At 51.5% G+C, this 18,967-nt stretch overlaps 1 protein-coding gene across 12 annotated transcripts in view; it reads right to left on the bottom strand.

Moving 5' to 3' along the window:
* Positions 1-18,967, bottom strand: part of Dab2ip (DAB2 interacting protein) — a 170,658-nt gene that overhangs the window by 38,295 nt on the left and 113,396 nt on the right. Inside the window, exon 1 of one of the 12 annotated variants that reach the window (XM_075986018.1) lies at positions 1,182-1,630. The exons of the other annotated variants lie outside the window; for them this stretch is intronic. Coding sequence (XP_075842133.1) covers positions 1,182-1,348 — 167 coding nt within the window. The 5' untranslated portion in view covers positions 1,349-1,630. Of the gene's footprint in view, positions 1-1,181; positions 1,631-18,967 lie in introns of those variants that run through there. 12 annotated transcript variants of the gene reach the window in all.

Here is an 18,967-nt window from a genome sequence, read left to right as displayed (position 1 = left end):
AGATGGCGCCTGTCCTCTCTTGGAATTCATCTCTCCTTACTCCACGTCAGGCCCTGTCCTGCCTCCATCATTCCTCAGCAACATGCCTGGCTTGTTTCCTTGGGAGCATCTTGCTCATTCAGCCAACAAATATTTACCAGGTGCAAACTATGTGCCAAGTCCTATTTGAGACACGGGGGTCGGACACTGATCAAAGCCAGTCCCCGACTTGTAGGCGGGTGTTGCTTACTTACTTTTACCTCTGTCTTACCACACGGGAAGCTGTGTATGGCCAGAGTCTATGGCTGCTGCATCTGTCCTAAGAGTGTTTGATATGATGTAAACTCTATTAATAAACCAGCACAAGCAAATCAAGGACCAGAGTAGCCAAGAAACCAAACTCAAAAAGACATGAAATCCAGAGTCTGCCGGTCCCTTCCCTCAGGTGAGAAGGGAGGGCTTCAGAGCTGCAGGGGCCTAGTGGCTCCATCCTTGGGGACTGATGGATGCACATGTAGCAGTTCGATTTAACTGCTAGAATACAGAAGGGTGCTGCACTCCAGAGTACTAAAGAAAGTCAACCCTTCAATTTTCAGATTCTGATGTTCTCTGCTCGAGCAGAAAAAGAAGAGAGTGGCCCTTAGTGTCAGGATCAACGCAAGTTACAGAAGTAAAGCTTTTCTCTTACAGATGTAACCATAAAGACAGACTTCATTAAATCTGTTTCCAAGAGGCAGAGGCAGGAAGAACCACAGGGGCTGGGGAGTGGGCAGCTTTGCTGAGAGCCCAGGAGCAGTTGGTTAGAGCCCCTTCTTCAGAGGTCACTTTCCTAAACTGCAGCTTCTCTGGGCCAGAATCAAGAGCCAGAGCATGGGGCACCTGCTGGTTTCCAGGTCCTTGTTCCCTAAGGACAGGGCTTGGCTGCGATGGCATGGGAGCAATCTACCCGGCAGCCCTAGCCCCACCCCTGTTCTCCCTCCCCCTTTCCCCTCTCTGGTGAGAGCAGGGGTATATGGAGAGGTCTGGTTAGGCCTCAGTTCACCACTGCAGTTCACTGACCAGGTCTCCTAATGACACACCTCCAAGGAGAACAAGCCCCTCAGTCTCCAGCCCTGCCCAGCCCCCACACCTGGCTGAATGCACAGGATAGGAAACAGAAACCTGTGTCCTCTTCTTCCTTCCCTGCACATCCAGGCACGGACCTTGGCAATGGTAGAAGTGTAGGCCCCTCTGCTGACCTGGGTACCTGAGGCCCAGGAGCCAGATGAGGTTTCCGAGGATGGCTGGGCCTCCAGGGAGTGGCACCTCCAGTCCGGCACAGGATCTTGCCAAGGCTGTCACTGAGGAGTCCAAGGCCACAGAGGCCCATTCCCAAGGGTTGTGTAGACCCAGGTGGCCAAGGTGGATATCTAAGAGGTAAACCCAAAGGGCTCCCCCTTACCACAGAGCACAACTGAGTCCATGTCTTCCACACTGAAACTCCCCAAATGTCTTAAACACATAGAGTCGACAACATCTGGAGATTTCCGGGTTCCCCAGAGAACAAGAGGAAAATTACAGTCTTCCACACAGGTAACCACAAGGCCTCCAGGTCCAAGAAGTCAGAAGGGTTCTTGTAAGTAAACAGCTTCTCCTAGCTCGCGGCAGCAAGCTCCCAGGGCCTCTGCGGGTGTAGGACTAGCAGTAGCAACTCCAGGAAGCCTTGGCTCAGAGGTTCTCGCAAGCACCTCCCCTGGAGTGCTGGCTCTGCTCTCTGGAGTCCCGCCCCTGGGCCTCTGCGCTAGCCAATGCCCAGCAGTCCCAGTTGGATGCATTCTGGTCTCAGATCAAAAGATCAGTCTTGGGAGGGCCTTTCCCACTCTCCGCCCCCACGTCCATTATCACCCAGCTTCATTTTCTTCATAGCGGGGATCTGAGGTCATTCTGCTTTTTTTGCTGTAGTCTCCCCCTCCCTCAAGAACCTAACCAGTCCAGCCCAATAAGCCCAGAACACCTTGAGCAGTGTCTGCCAAAAAGCAGAAACTCGATAGGCATTTGGAATCTATGAACCTATTTTCCTAGCTGGTCTGAGACGGGCCAGCCACAGCTATATTAAGGAGGAGTTAGAGCATCAAATTTGAGGGAATCCCGGTACCTCTCCACCCTCTTTCCACCCAAGCAGTCCAGATCTCCACCCAGGAAGCTGCGTGCTCCAGGGCACTCTCTTCTGGCCCCACCTCCCAGGCCTGGAGTGGGCCCTTCCCTTCTCTTCCCAGGCCAGGTGCTTTCTGTTTCAACTGGCTTGAGACCTGTGGCTGGCCTCCAGCGCAGGCTGGAGCAGGGAGAGGTGAAGTAGTAGGGATAGGGACAATCTGGAGGGAATGAGGGGCTGAGAACTCTGGCTTGGTCCTCATGTGCCTTTGCAACCTCCCTCCAGGCTCCCCGCAATCCCAACAGCACCCTCCAACTATGGCTGAGCTCTGAAAGTATACTGTGGATTCAGATGGGCACTCACTGCAGGAGAGAGGTGAGAGGGACACAGCTCCATCTAGCTCACACTAGCACAACCAGAAGAACAGCCAGGGCAAACATCCCTCCCTCTTCCACCACTTCCAATCAGGTATGTGTGAAAAGCAACACAGAGAGAGAGGTCCAGAGAAGGACCTCTGGTACCAAGGGCAGCTCAACTCCTTGTACTCCTTGTTGTGGGTAGCTCCTGGGTCCCAGTCTTTTCACTTTGAGATGGTTTCTCTACTGCAGAAAGTGGCTGGGCCAAGAGGGCAAGGAGATAAAGGGAATGACATAGGCAAGCTGGTGAGTGGTGACCAGATATTTACAGGAGCCCAATGTGAAGACCCATCCTCATCACACCACATACAGCCTCACTAAAATGCATTATTGCAGTGCTGTAGCCATGTGAAGGGACTCCTAGTCAACCAGACATTTCTGCTTGGTTCACCCTCTCCTACACCACAACGGCAAGCCACAGCCCTGTGCTCCACTTACTAGTCTTCTAGCACTATGGGGTCAACCCCCTTCCCTTAGAGCCACAGGCAGAAGGGCTGATCTAGAGCTTCCCCTCACTCCTGGACTTCAAGTCCCCAAAGGAAACAGAGACCGAAAGGGCTAGTAGGGAAGGCCCCTGGCCAAGGCCATTCCCTCCTGGACTCACCACAGGTTCCAGTTTCATCCATGACAGCTAGAGTCTGACCTAGAGTGCTCAGGACTCTACAGGGGCAAGCTGGTGATGAAGCTGTCCTATTGGTCCCAGGTGACTCCAACCTTAGGGTACCCAGCTTACTCCATCTTGCTGGGCCCCAGTTCTGTATCTGGCTGTGTTCTGGGCATGGTGGGCCAACACCACCCCATCTGGCCACACAGGAACCTGCCCACCCCTCAAGATACATGGCCTGGCAGCTCCTAGTCAGCCACAGTCTTCCTCTGGAGTCCAGGCTTACCCTCCCAGTTTTCAAGTCTTAGTAACATTTCCTAGCAGGAAGAGGTGACAACGTATTTACAAATGGGACCAGTAAAAGCACCCCTGGTTCCATAGTGGCTAAGCCAACAGGAAATGAGCAAATAGAGCCTGCCGTCCAAGCACCAGGCACTGGCTCCGAGCCAGACCGTTTACCCCCAGTTTCATGATTGTGCATGCAATAAAAGGCAAGATAGCCACTCCCCATATTCAGTCACTGCACAAATGACCCAACTACATCTGAAGGCAGGTGTGCCTCATTCAAATACTCCTAATTGGAAGCCCTCCTAGACTCTTCCATGCCGGAAGCCATTCCCTGCCAGTGGACCCACATTTTCATTCAATCCTCCTGCCTCAGCCTCCCGAACACTGGCTTACTGCAGAAATCATAAACATGTGCCAACACGTTCGGTTTTTACCTAATTCTACAATCTTGCAGCAAGCAAGGCCGTAAAGCAGAATTTTCTGCTCTGTGTGACAGTGGTCACAGGACGGGGTACAGGTAACAAAAGCAGAGGTGGGCTGTATCCTAAGTTGGGCTTCTACACTCACCAGCTGTCTGGTCTTGGAGAAGGTATATCTTTTACACCCTCCCAGCCCCAGCTAGGGACACACACAGCCTTAGAACCGACAGGCCTGAGGGCGAGCCTTCCTGAACAGGCCCTATCAATCCTACTACTCAGCCTTTGGGGCCAAGGATAGTAAACTCTAGTAGACCCTTCCCTTCCTCATGGCCACACCCCAAGCCTGGTTGCTCCACCCTTTCAAAGCCCAGCTAGGCTCCTCCCATTTAAAGGAACCCTTCCCCCACCCCACCGCCACAGGCCTGCACGCTGCTTCTTGATCTGCCAGGTCCTCCTTGGGGTCTATTCATCTGTGGATCAAGGCGCAAAGAGCATACACACCCTTCAGGCCAGTCAGAACTCAAGGCCTGAAGTTGTCATTACCAACCAGGTACAGTCTCTGTAGTACTCTGGAAACGTCTCCCTGAAGGATGTGAAAGGAGAATGAGCCCCAGACTATGAAGACACTTCAAGGCCTTGTTTGCACATCCCTGGCTCATCTGCACTGTCAACATGACTAGCTCTAGAATCACTAAGGTGACCGGTGATGTACACCTGTGCTAGGCCATTGAGGGTATCTCCAGGGATGATGTGCTGAGGGAGAGGAAACCATCCCACTGGCAGGGAGTCACGTGTGTCTGCAGTGCACTTGCCCTCTGTTTTCTAAGGGCCAGGAAGTAAACAGCACTCCCCTGCCAGAGTCTACCCCTAAGCTGATCTTGCTCTCGGCAAGGGCCGTGGGGTGGGGTGGGGGCGGTGTCCACATACCCAATGAACTCTTTGAAACTGCCAGCAAAATACATACCCCCTCTGCTTCTGCTATGCATTTGGTCACAGCAACTGCAAAAGTAATTACCACAGTTATGTATTCCTCTCTCCTTTCTGTAGGCTGCTCTCTAAGGACACACACACCCCGGAGGAGGCGCTGCTATAGTCCAGAGACCTCAGGATGAACCTGTAAGTCATTCAGGGCAGTGAGGGACCACTGCAGAGGAGTCAGTCAGGCCTGGCTCTTCAAGGACAAGGGTCTCTATACTCAGCTGATGTTAGACTGAGGGCCAACTCCAGGAAGCAGCTTCAGCACCCCCCAGCTGTTAATTTATGTACACACATCCATGCATGTATGGCTTTATCAGCACAACAAAAAAAAAAAACAAATGTGTCCTGGCGTCCACTTCGTGCCAAGCTGAGAGGTATTTTACATTCATTATCTCTGTAAGCCTCCCGGGCTCTAAACATGGGCACTCACACGACGTCTGCCTAAAAATGACACGGAAGCACAGAGGGGTAGGAATGCTACCCAAGGTCACACAGGGAGCTGGAATTCTGGGCTCCCCAACACTCATTACTCCAGGGCCTATTGTCTGTGCCTCCTTTGCTGAGAACTGTGTGGGTGTTTAAGGAAAGCTGCCATCCCAGAGACCTTAATTCTCTTCCTCTTCTCGACCTGCTCAGTAGCCCCATCTCCTCCAGGTTAAGTCCAGCCAACTCCAGCCTCCGGCCACCTCTGCCCTCCACCAGCCTGGATACAGCACCCTCATCTGCCAGGCCCCCAAGCAGGGCTTTGTGGTGAGCAATGTGGCTGGCAGAGAAACCTGGACTCTTTTCCTCTACTGAGATGTTAACACATGTTGGCTCCCCAAATGTAATGTTTCCATTAGAGCGTTTCGTGGGGGTAGACTCCCACCCGTGCGACACCTCCTCTGGAAACACAGAGTAAATTTACTTGAACAAGCAATGAGACATGGTCAGCATTTCCATTCCTACATGGTCACATTGCCAAGTTCTGGGCAGCAATTCATGGTGTGCCAAGGATTGTGTGTTATCAGGAGGCAAACGGTGACCATAACCGATCCCTAGTGACTGTGCTAGCATTACCTGGTGCTCAATGCTCCCCATCCTTAAGACTTATTCAGAGATAGAGCCACTCACTGGGCTCTAACTAGTGCCTCACTTGTACCCCCAAGTCCTATCCCCAACTCTACTACAGATGACAACACAGTCCCATTAGACAGCCTGCCCAGGCTACCTAGCCAGGGTCGGCAAGCATGGGGAAGACACCTGTCCCTGCCCTTAAAAGCCGGCAGCTTGGTGGAAAGGAAAGGCACACCAAACTGATGCCAAGCGAAAGCACATATGAGAAGCTATGGGTCAGAAGAAGCTGCTTATTGTTCAATGTGGGGCCTGACACACCATGGGAATTCTGGGAGCTGAGAATGGGAATGGTTACACAGAGAGGTGAGTGACCCAGATCAATCCTTTCTGAGTCCTACAACTCCCTCCAAACATAGGGCACCTCTCAACGTAAGTCAAACAGCCCAGGGCAGCCCAGCACTTTGAGGTGATGCCCTGTTTACAGGTGCAAAGTGGGGCGTTCTTATTTCCCCAATCCACAGAGCTTATAGAGCCTGCTGTGTCTGACTCTGAGGTTTGCACTCCAGCGAATACTAAGCCTGAGCACAAACTGTTGCTGGAAGCAGGGCACCTGTGGAACGGTGCTGAGGACCTGAAGCCTGTGTCCTGGAGGTGGAGGTCATGTGGTTAATGACACTGGTTAGTGGTTTCACACATCACTCTTCTCTGCCAGAGCCAGGCTTGCTGAGGATGGCCAAAGATAAGGAATTTTAACTGGTGAGCTCTGTGGCACAGAGCCAGCAGCAGACCCAGTAGTGATGGTGTTGCAGCAGAAACAGCTGAGCACAGCAAATAGAGCCATTGACCCAATTCAGCTCTATTCTGTCTTCAAGAAAATGATCGAGTTTAAATGAATAGGTTTCCCATGTCCCCAATGGCTTAGGAGGGATAGAAAGGGGACGGGGAACCAAAAAATGGCCCCTGGGCCCACTGTTGGTTATTTCTGAGTCATTAGGCCAGGGAAAGGCTTCTTACTTTCCTTGGTGGCCAGAGGGAGTTGGACACAATTGGGAAGCAGTGAGGTAGAAACCGACATGGCTGGACAATAAGGATGGATTTCACTAACAGCTTTGTGGGGTAGCCCTGTTGGTCTCCTTTCCTCTAGGATGGGAATCCAACAACCCCCGCTGCTTCCAGTGTCACTAGAGCAGATATGGAAAAGCATGTAGGGTGAAAAGTCACGGCAACAGGAACGCAGTCCAAAGCTGCCGAGAAAATTTTATTCCAAGAAAATCCACAACTCTGGGCTCTGAGGAGAACGTTTGAAGTGAATGGTTTGGGATATATGCAAATACTTGATGGTAATCAATAAAGAAAAAAACCAGGAAAACTGGAACATCACTCCACCTCATCGTGTGAAACCCAGCCTGTCTGTGGGCTACAGCTGCCATGAGCCACCGCGCAACCTCTAGTTTAATGGCAACACACCTAAGTTAATTTATGCTGTGATAGTGTTCTTCCCCCTGCTTACTGCTTTAGTTTTTCTTTGGCTACTGAGGGGTTATCCTCACCTCTCACCCCTCACCTCACCAGCAGACTGCAGGAAGGAGGGTCTGCCTGGCCTGGTTTTACTTTAGAAGATATAAGGTTTACTTCCCTCCTAAGACAAATTTCAAATTACCTTTTGGCAAAATGGGGGCTTCTGAGAGGGCCAAGAAAGAGAAAAGGCTTAGAGATAAAAACATTACCCAGTGTTCCCAAGAGTCCTCAGAGCAGAGGGAACCTCTCGGTGAGGCTGCATTACTCTCTGGGCTCTTGACTTTACTGAGCCTAAGGCTCCCTCAGCCTCAGTCTCCTTCCCTGATAAGGATCTGTGGAACGCAGAGTGCTACTTGGATTAAAAGAGATGATGCCTGCCAAGCGCTTGGTAGGATGTCTGGCACATAGCACGGGATCAAAACCCGATAGGTATTACTATTTCTGTTGTGCTATCATTGGTGAAAAGCATGCCAGAGAATCCCGAGTGGGTGACTGCAATAAAGCAGCACAGCCAGGCAAACGTGTGAGCAGCTGAGGCCACCCATAATTAGCAGTCATTACATATGCAAATGTCTGCTCAGCAGCTAGAGCCAGTGTTGTTTGAAGTATGTTTAAATAACCCTTTCCCCTGCTGCCCACCCTCCTCAAATCTTGCTTACACTATTAATTCCATTGACAAACACTTCATAATGGCAGATAGGAACTCATACATATTTGAGTCACAGGTTTTAAGGACTGGGATGTGACTCTGTGACAGAATACTTTAAGGTTCCCTCAGAAAACAAAACACTACCAAAGTTTTAAAGGTTGAGTCACTGCCCACCCTCACTGTAGTTATCTGGGGGTCTGGCTCTGGGGTCTGCAGCTACCCAAGTCCAGGCTGCCACTTAATACCTTCCATAGCCTAGATGGAGTCTTGGCTGGATACAATTCCCAATCACTGCTCTGACAGTGCACACAATGGGTCCTCAGAAAGTACTAGATGACTAAACTTGTTCTGAGCTCCTCAGGTCAATAGGGCCAGATCTAGGGAGAGGTAGTTGAACTGTAAGCCCCCAAGCCAAGTCAGACAAAGCAAGGCCACCAACTGCTCTCCCAACCAGACTCATCAGAGGAATATGAAAGGTGCTAGACCCAATCTTTCCATGGATGCTTTACATTGGCTGTGTCAAGAATCATAGGAGATGAAGTCATTGCTCCCAGAAATAGACTGATTAAGATGTGAGGGCAGTGCAAACAGCAAGGCTGGACTGACTCCACCCCACCCCCCTCTCGTATTTCTCTGTCCTGGGAGGAAAACAGAAAACATGCCAGGAGCCAGAGCTAGCACAAGGAGCCTGAAGGTGGGTGGGTAATACAGCTACAGCTGTTTAGTATTTTCTTTTTTCTTTTTAGAATAGCTAGCACCTAAGGTGCGATTTCAGGGACCACTCCGCTGGGGTTCTCTCAGTCCTGAGCCTCAATACAGTCCCTAACATGCAGCCACTTTGCATGCTCAGACCCCTGTACCTTTATCACTTCCTCCTTGGCCTCATCCTTCATGTTCCCAAAGTGAAACCCCACCCACCTCTTCTGGGCTCCTCACATTCCTACCTATCCAAGAGGCAGCCTGACTGCTGGGGGTTAGGGGCAGGAGGGGGCTTCTAGTGGTCAAGGAAGACTTAAAGCAAGACATTATGCTCAAATCCTACTCGGTCCTCTTGCAGCTATATGGCCCTGGGCCAGTAACCCTACTCTGAGATTAGTTTTTTGCAATGTGTCTACCTCACAGGGTAAAATAAAATGAATTGTGTGTTCTTTCGCCGACACCCCAGTCCCTCTCCTGGGTCCTGGAGACACAGGAAGGAGCAGACGTGAAGTCTATTCTCTCAAGCTGCTGGTCAACCGTGGGCAAGGTACAAATGTACAGGGAGTAAGATGAGTAAGGGAACTCAAGTCTAGGTTCAAGCAGGGAGGATTCCAGGATTAACACATGAATGAGATAAAGAAGCAAGGCCAAGAGGACACTGTTAGTAGAGGTGAGGACAGCGATGGAGCTGCACTCCGGGACAGAGATCAGGGACCAGTGCAGCAGAGAGAGCAGGAGACAGGCAGGCAGGCATTGCCCTCAAGAAGGTCTCCAAGGGAGTATTGTTTTAAAGACTACTCTAGTACTGCCAGGGGTCTGTGCATGCAATCCCAGCACCCGAGGGCAGAGATGGGAGGATGGAGAGCTTGAGGCCTCATGGGATACCATAAGGAGACATTGTTTTAAAAAAAATAAGCAACAACAACAAAAATAATCAAATAAAGCCACCAACTGCTCTAACTGGCAAGACTGGAGTAGAAGGGGAAATGGGGAGACCAGCCTAGAGCACAAGGCCAATCTTCTATAATATTTCTTCTTATTGTCCCTGTCACTCACTACCACCCACAACACATCACCCCTAATGCTCACCCCTCCCCACAACCAGGGCTGTTCTGCTGATCCTCAATAGAGCCCTAGGAATGGGCTGGGCTCCACATGTGCTTTTCAGACGACAGAGAACTTCGCTTAAGCTCTAATGCAGGCAGCTCCACAGCGCCTCGGGCCAGCACTCTACCCACCCTGGGCTGTGGAACCTATGCAGACCTCCATGGCCCACCTAAAAATCCAGGACACACTCCTGGTGGCCGGACCTCCCTTTGGAGTACCAAAGAGCCAGGTACAAGCCGTGGTGAAGACAGGTTTCCCAGGAGCAGCAGATACCTCTCCCACACCCAACACAGGCAGGGACCACAGCTGGTTTTCTGTCCTTGTCCCCAGGGCCTAGCACAGGTGAACAAAAACAGAAATAACTCAATCCCAAGGATCCCTCAGGGGAGTTTTGTCCGCACCAGAAAATCAGACAGGCAACCTGCCCACCTTGGAGTTTGGGTGAAGCTTCTCGCTCGGAAGCCGTATTCAAGACCCCTGGCCCCACTCCTTTATGGGCTCAAATACTTCTCTGGCCCCAGCGCCAGAAGCTGCAGGTGGGGGCAGGAGGGCTCACAGGAAGGAGACTTCAACTGTACTACCTGCCTTCCAACCAAGTAAGCTGAGAAGGCACCTGGCCCAGGTGCAGGGACAGTTCTTTTTCTATGAGACCCCCCCAAACTTTCTGCAGAGGAAGGTCCCTGGTGGTTGTGGTGGAGTGGGAGTTTTGAGGTATCAGGGCTTGCGATCTGTGCCCAGAGCTCTTGATTTTAATTATCTCTACATGGAAAACAGACTTAAGTGAAGATAAAGAAAGAGAATGGGAGGGCAGCGGTGAGGACTCTGACTGAGAGCTGGCTAATATGGCTCCCTCACCCCTAAGATAAGATCCTAAAGCGCGAATGCTGCCTGGCCTCTGCTTGACCTCAGGTCAGCGCCCAGAACACAGAGAGGCAGGGCTGGGACATGGTCAGGACACAGGCATTTTGGGGTGGCAGACTCTGCAAGGCCACATGGGTGGGGGTGCTCTCCATTCTCCTCATGCTTTTGCAGACAATGAGGCTGGAAACACTGAGGTTGGTTAGGCCTGCTTCACTGACCTGTGAGGGTCAGGTGCCTCTGGCTCTGGCCCGAGGCTTTGCATACAATAAAGGGATAATTAAAGTTTAAGCCTGAGAACAATCCTGGAAGGCCCCGGCACCAGGTGATCTTCTATAAAGTCAAGTGCAGACTGCACAGGGTGTGACAGTCAGTGGAGAGAGGAAAGGGAAAGTTATGCCTACAGGCCTGGATGGAGGTGACCAGGGTTCTGAGGAGCCTGAAATGGAAAGGTGGGAAGGAAAGGGCACAAGGTCCCATGAAGGCCCTCCTCAGCAGCACAGGAAGGAACTGTCCTGCAGGCAGCAGAGCAAATGCTAACAGCAACAAGGTCACATGCATGGACAATGCCATCCCACCACTATATAGCTGCACCACTGCCCAAGAGGCAGTCACTGGGACATCACCTAAGCAACTCTTCTTCCCTGGGCTCTTGCCTGACCAAAGGGGCTTATTTATTCGGCAAACTGGGGAAAGCACCCATGGAGCAGTGAACACAGGTGGACATTCTCAGGGCAGTTGGGCTAGCCTCTAGCTGATATGCTGGCCCAAAGCAGCACTGCACACTGATGGGACCAAGGCAGCCCAAAGCCAGGCAAGCACCATCCGCTTAGTAAATAAAAGTGGGTCCCACTGCTTCTGCCCTGTCCCTCTGCAGGAAGGCCTGGCCAATGCCTTCTAGCCACCTGAACTCTGGCCAGCCTTACCATAAAGGACTCTAACCAGAGTGCAGGTTGTATTTGGTCAACATTCATGCTTTGTTTAGCCACACAGTGTATGACATTTTTATGTTTTGAATCAATTGCCAACATTTAAAGATGTGAAATTTTTAAATGCCAGGGGAAAAAAAAACAACGTTAGGGCATTTTCTTCCAAACCCAAAATTCTACCATCAAAACCGAACAGTTGTCCCTGACCCCAGAAGGACACAGCCATACAAACTGTTTTCCATAAGCTGTGAAGTGCCTTAGCTAGGGTTCCTATGTCACATGGGCAAGGCAGGGCCCACAACACATCAGACCTCTCCTAGGGTCACACCAGCTCCTGGCGCACAACACAGACTTGCCAATGTGTGTGGAGAGAGACAAACAAAGCAGATAAATCAGATAAACCCTGGGTTTTTCCACACCCAGGACCTCCCGACTGCCACACTGTTTCCTTGCAAAAGCCCTGTCCCCCTACATGCGCAGCTGAACTGCTCCACTCCTAGGTCCCTCGCACAGCTGGGGACTCCTGCAGTAGGGCAAGTGGGATAGTCATCTGCAGGCTGTGTCCAGACCTCTGGAATCATTGTATGGTCTTTGTTTAAAGGTTAGGTCTTGTAGTGTCTAGGCAAAGGAAGCCCAGTGCTCCTGGAATCTCTGCACCTTCTGGCCAGCCCAGACAGATCCCCAGGAAGTCTGTCAAACTGAAAAGAAGAAATCCAACAGCAGAACTCAGGAAGTCAAGGTTTCTTTGGATGCTGCCTGCAGGAGGCCTGCCCTTCTTTGAAGCTGGTAACCAATTCTTCCCTCTTTCTTTCCAGTAAATGAAACTTCACAGGGTTTTCAAGGTCAGAGCTCTATTGGCAGGAAGGGTTCTCTTTGTTCTTCTACCTCAGACTTACCCCAAACACAGACAATTGTCCCCAACAACCAATTCCTGCTGGGTGAAGACAAGGACCAGGCAGGTGCTTCCTGTGGTCCCTAGGAGTCCTGCTCCCCTGGATACAGATTCTCTGTGGGCCTTGCTTCCTGAAGCTCAATCTTAGCAAGAAGTTTGGAAAGAAACAGCTGCCAGTCCCCAGAGTATACCACAGCCCAGGGAGGGGGGTCAAGGCTCAGGATGGGCTTGGTCCCTTGTTGGTGGCTGAGGATGTCACCTCAGGCTACTCTCCTCTCTGTTTCAGTCTCCTCACTTGGAAAATAAGGAAATAATACCCAATTGGAAAGATTCAAGCTCCTAACGAGACCCAGAGGAGCTGTGGGAATCACAAAGTGCCATGCCAAAGTTAATTATTCCAGTCCCTGGCGCAGTGCGTGGCATGCAGTAGGTGCTCAATGAGTATTTTATTCAGCTTGAGCTGTGCCAGGCTTCACACTGGGTGCCAAGTGGAGGAGAGGTCTAGGTTGTCTGTGGGAGGTCTGCCCTCAAGGGCTAGAGAGGGTCTTGCACGTCAGAACAGCAAGGAGGTAAGAGCCAAAACACTGTGGGACCCAGAGAGCGGTCCTGGGCTCCTTGAGGCACGGTAAGAGATTTGGTTCTTTCCTCTGGCACAGTTCAAGTGTCATGTGTGCCAGGAACCGGATAATGCCACAGTACTGTATGGTCCAAGCTTTCATGGACACTCAGTAGCTCTTACATGTGGTTAGAGAACAGGCTACCAACCTGACCTGGCTGAGAGGACATGCCTGCCAGCCCTGAACAGGCCCCCGAGGCCACCAGCAGTTCTAAGGGTTGTGCACCTGGCAGTTCACTCTGGCTCTTTGGTACTAGCCTCAAGACCCCGACCAGTAACAACCCCCACTACACCCTCTTCCTGGCACAGACTTGTGATGCCACAACAAAGCACCTGGCACAAGGGACTACACTCTTGGGCTCATCCTCTACCTCCCTCAATCTCAGTCTTCACCTCTCCTTCCTTAACTGCTGCTCCTGCCCTTAGAACTGGTTCCCACTCTCCCAGCACCCACCAGCCCTTTTCACCTCCCCCAGCCTGTCCAAGAAGACAGAAAGGCCCTAATCCTCTGTTCTCACCAGATTCTCCTGCCAGTCTCAGTGCCTTTGTCCTTGCTTTGCCACCCAAGGGACTGATTTCCTTCAAACCCCAAACACTATCACCACTTCACCCGATTCCTTGAGAGAGGATCCAACTCCTGTTACACTCTGCCACAGACAGCAGTAGAAGACGAGGCCAGAGTGTCCAGTCCCTTGTCTACCTGGGTCCATCCATCCCTTCCTCACTTGGTCTCTGTCCATGGGGCTAGTTTCTACAGCCCTGGACCGCAGCTTGGCTATCCAGAGTGAGGTGGAGTGCTATTTGTGGACTGGGGAGGAGCTAGACTGCCACTGTGTGCTGAGGAAGCCCTTCTGCTGTTGAGGAGCAGATCCAAGAGACCCAAAGGAACAGCTCAGGAGGCTGGGCGAGGGGCATCAGGGAACCAAGCCCTAAGCAGAAGGGGTTAGGACCTGAAAGACTGGGTAGAGCAGGAGGCATCTGGACGGAGGGGACACAAGGCAGGGGAGTACGGCATGACAGTGTCATGCCAAGCATTTTTCTGTAAATTTCATCTATTCCTCTCAAGATTCCCAATTATCCCCTTCTTACAGGTAAGTAGTAGACAGAGGAGGGTTTGACACAGACCCTGACCTGGGGCATCTGCATGAGGATACAGGGGAGCCCAGAGCACAAGGAGATTGGGGGCAGCAAAGGCAAGAAGAGCCTGGAGGCTCCGGGGACTTGTTAAACCCTTGAAGAAAGTAGCTCTGCAGTCCCTGCAGACCCACCAGAGCGAGGTAGATGACAAACCCCAGGGGGCACCGGGCAGGCGCATGAGGGCTGCCAGCAGTCTGAGGACCCCAATCCCCCAGCATTCTTTCACCATTTGCCTGAAGCCTGAAAGAGGCTGCTGCTGAGGAGCCGGAGAAGGCAGCCAGTCAGGAGGCATGCTCAGTGGCCACACCACAGGCTGGCGTGGCGCTGTTGCCAGGGCGGCAGAGGAGTCTGCCTTCACAGGCACAGCACTTTAGCACACGCTCTCTCTGGACTACCAGCACAATGGCCAGCGGCAACAACCTCAGCCATGGGCTTCAAGCTCCCGTCCCAGAGAAGCAGAGCTCACGGGCAAGACATCTGCCATCTGGGATGCCTGCTCCTCTGCCAGGGTCGGGGGAAGTGAAGCTGAGGAGAGGGTGAGGGGAAAACAGACCCCCTAACTGAGCTTCCACCAGGCCAGATCAGACTGACAGACTACTGCTAAGGACTATGTATGTATGTGGTCCAGCCTGGCACAGAAGAAGAAATCCAAGCGCTGTTGAAAACATGTGAACCAGAACTGAATCCACCCAAGGGCAGAGTCACAAAACTAGGAATCCATGAGGTGGCACCCAGAGGTCTAGAGAGTTTTCTCTAAAACTGCCCTAGGAAGGATTCAGCATTTCTGAGAGTACACCGAGAAGCCTCACACTGACCACACAGGCGCTACTACCCTGTCTGAAACCTACCCCAAGCCTCAGGGAATCAGCAGACTAACGCTGCCAATGGCGCTCAGGTCCTGAGTTCTATTCAGACTGATGTCACTTAAGGAAGCCTCTTGACCCCTGAGTCAGTAAGGAAGCTACTGGTCCATGCTAGGAATGAACTGATGTGCAGTTCTCAGCAGACAGAAGCACACGCAGGAGAGACTGCAGGACTGTTTGCTCTGTGTGTGTCCACGGCAGTCTCCTGACGCCATAGCAACACTTACTCAAAAGGAGCCCAAGCTCCCTGCTCACAGCAAATCTTCAGACTAGAAATTCAGCCACTCTGACCTAGGAGCGAGAGACTGCTGCTCAAGTGGGCACCCAGAGACCAGGTTCCGAGGACAGCCCACTATCTATTTGGACTTAACTGGGTACCACCTACACGTACTAGCATGATGGCTGGGATGGAAATACAGAAGAAAGAATCTCAAATCCTCTCATGGCCCAGAGCGAAGCAAGCATAAGTGCATGTTGGAAAAGCTTAATGAGGGACCTTCCACTCCACATCTTCCAGGGGTCTGGCAGGCCATAGCCTGTCTCTATGAAGAGACTTAAGATTTGTACCAGGGTCAGGGCTGTGTGACTGTAAAATGTCACACTGCAGAACCCAAGTGTGTTGGTTAGTTTTGTCAACTCGACACAAACAAAAGGGAACCTTCCTTAAGAAGATCCATCAGTCTGTTCTGTGGGCAGCACCATCCCTGGGCAGGTATGGTCTGGTTATATAAAAAGCCAGCTGAGGGAACCAGGGAGCAAGCCAGTAAGCACCATTTCTCTATACAGCCTCTGCAGGTCCTGTTGCAGTTCCCGCCATGACTTCCCTTCACGATGGACTATGGTAAGGCAAAATAAACCCTTTCCTCGCCAAGTTGCTTTTGGTTTGGTCATGGTGTTAGTCACAACAGGGAGAGGAGGGAGTAAGACCAGCAGGGACCCTGTAAGCATCTCCCTGCTGCCACTTCAGCCTCCCTATGGCAGCACACTGGGGTCCTGGGGCAGGGCTGGGCAGTCCCACAGGAAAAGCGCCTTGCTGTTTACTTGAAGAAGGAAGCAGAATGTTTGGAAAATGAAATGAGAGTGGGACAAAGCCCATGCTGGGCTCTTTAGCCTACCCACTTAGCCTCTGGCCATGGAGGGCGGCACTTTACATTCAGTAAGGGGCAGGCAACAGCCAAACAGACCCAAGTTTGGGCTGAAACCTGGCTTCCAGCCAGCAGCAGCAAACATGCCCAGCAAGTTTCTGACTCTTCTGAGTCCATCTGGCCCTGTCCTACCGTGTCCACAGGGACACTCTGAGGCCCGGCTCCAGTTGCTAGCAGGTCCTGCACAGCCAGCACCAGGGTTACTCTACACCTAGGAAGACATAGCATACAACCCTGCCTGCAACACCATCACTCCCCATCGTCCAGAAGCCTGGGCTGTGGGGGAGGAGGAAGGCAGAGCTATACTAGCTGGGATCTCTGGATTGACACACACTCCAGAACAGACCACAGGAGCGGACCACAGGCGCGAGGATCTGGCCCTCCCCGCCTGGGATTCTTTGCATGGTTTCTCTGGCATAAAGATGCTCAGCTATCTCCAGAAAGCAGGACGGCATGGCCTCTGATGCCCTCAAGGCCTCTTTTTTAGTGCTCAGAGGGAAGGTGGATTCTCCCCACCTGCTGCTGCCATTTCTGAAACCTTGGGGAGTCCAGAGATCTCCAAGTCTGCTCAGCTAACCACACTTTCACTACCACCTCTGCAGACAGCCAGCAGGCTCCATGTCTTAAGAGGTGAGCTGGGATACTAGCAAGGAATAAACCAACAGGCCTCCTGGAAGGAAGAAAACTATGTCTCCTCCTTTTCAAAACCTTTTCAAGAGTCATTAATATACTTGGCATTTGGAACAATACAAAACCGTCAAACTACCATTAAGAGGAAGAAAAGTCTGGTTTGGGGATATTGAGGTCAACATTTTGCTGTCGTCCTACAGACCCCTAGCTCAGCAGTGTCTCTGGCATCTGCCAGACTAATGTAGGAATGGAGTCCTTGACACTAGCTGCAGATGTACAAAAAGGTTCCAGCTTCCTGCAGCAGCTGATCATGCCTTTGGGCTTGGGGTTATACAGGCCCAAGTTTAAACCCAGCCTACCTTAATGGCTACATGACCTTAGCCAAGTCCTTAGATGTCTTCAGCCTTAGTTTCCACACTTGTATGAAGTATATTTCCTAGGACTGTCTAAGTTTTAGGATCACAGTCTTCCAGCTGCCGGCAGCCAGACCACAGAATGTGCATAAGCTCGTGTACCTGCCCAGGAAGCTCACTGTTCCTACCCGACTCTACCCGACTCCCACCGAATCAAGCTCCACATCTGGACTTGCTGAGAAGGGCAGTGCAATTGTAATTTTCCTATGGGACAATTTTATCCCAGCCCTCTGAGGGGAGAAGCTGAGACCCACCACTCCGTCTCCCAGCTTGTCTGGTGCCTGACCCTCAAGACCAGGCCATCAAAGTTCCTTTGCTGTAGGGTCCTAACTTGGCACTTACTAATGGGCATCTTAGACCTGTTGGCACCTCTAGCACCTCGCCACCCAATAGCTGCCTGTTTCCCCACTGCTTGGGACTTGCATGACTCTCCAGATTTCTCATAGTAACACCTTCTCAGAGCTTCGGAAGCAAACCAAAGTCATTTGCCAACTACTTTCTCCCATTAATCTCACAATGCATTTGCTATTTTCCTTCCATAATGACTCATTTAGCAGCAACAGAGCAATTAGGCAGACCACAGAATATTGATTTTCTAAGTGGAAGAAATGTCAGCACAAACATCATTTCCTGCTTGTCTTGGGCCATCTCTTGTTACATGATGGGGTGAACCCTGCGAGTGCTGAGGGGACCTACTGTCAGGATTCTGGGGCTCCAATGTGTGATGACATGATAGAATAAGATGATAAAATGACCAAACATGCAATCTCGGGCAGACCTCAAGACCACAGGAAACCTGTCCCATCACACAAGACGATGGAGTCTAGTCCAGGTACAGGTCCATGTATCGTAGAGTACAATTCTGCTATCAGTTTGTGGCTTGGGGGGTGAGGATGAAAATTCCATTCCCCCTTTGAGCTATATGAAACAGCTGGTCCAAACCCTGAACCACACCTCCCCCTCAGTACAAATGCCCATGCATGTCCACTTCAAGATGCCCATCCAACCCCGAGGCTCAGAAAGGGTTGGTCAAGCCAGCTGGAGACTCCTCTCCCTCCTACCACCACAGCTCAAGACGAATAAGAACGCCTCATATTTCTAGAACACTCCAAACTACCTTTCAAAGCACAAGACTGGAGGAGGAAAAGGTAACCTGTCAGGCATCTGGTAGTCTTGTGCTCACACTGACACAGGAGCCAAAGCCAACCCCACAGAGGGAAACTATTAAACAGGGAATCTGCTAATCTTCACCCCAGATACTCCAAGCAAGTGGAGAAGACAGCTGGAGGAGCAACAAGTCCCCACAGCCCCACCCTAGCCAACACTGACATTTCCCCAGGGAGCAAATGGTTTCCCCCTACAGCAAATGCAGCTGTAGGAGGAAAGCCAAAGGCTCACCTGGTGAGTGTAAATTTAAAATGCAAGCTTTGTAGCTTTGGGTGTGATAAGTACTTTCTGAGTCTCATCTGTAAAATGGGATGATTCCTGCCCTGCCAAAGTCCTGGCTGGTATGAAAGACTAGAGGTAAATGATCTACCTCTCACACTCCACCTTCCTCCTCCCCCCCCCCCAAAGCTCAGCAAATGTGCAGGGACATGCCAGGGCTGGCACATTCAGCCCTAGCATACTAGCATGGTCTG

Source organism: Microtus pennsylvanicus, chromosome 9 (assembly GCF_037038515.1).
Source record: "Microtus pennsylvanicus isolate mMicPen1 chromosome 9, mMicPen1.hap1, whole genome shotgun sequence".
NCBI classification, from domain to species: Eukaryota; Metazoa; Chordata; class Mammalia; order Rodentia; family Cricetidae; genus Microtus; species Microtus pennsylvanicus.
Note: the sequence above shows the minus strand (reverse complement) of the source record. Positions and strands in the feature narration are given on the sequence as shown.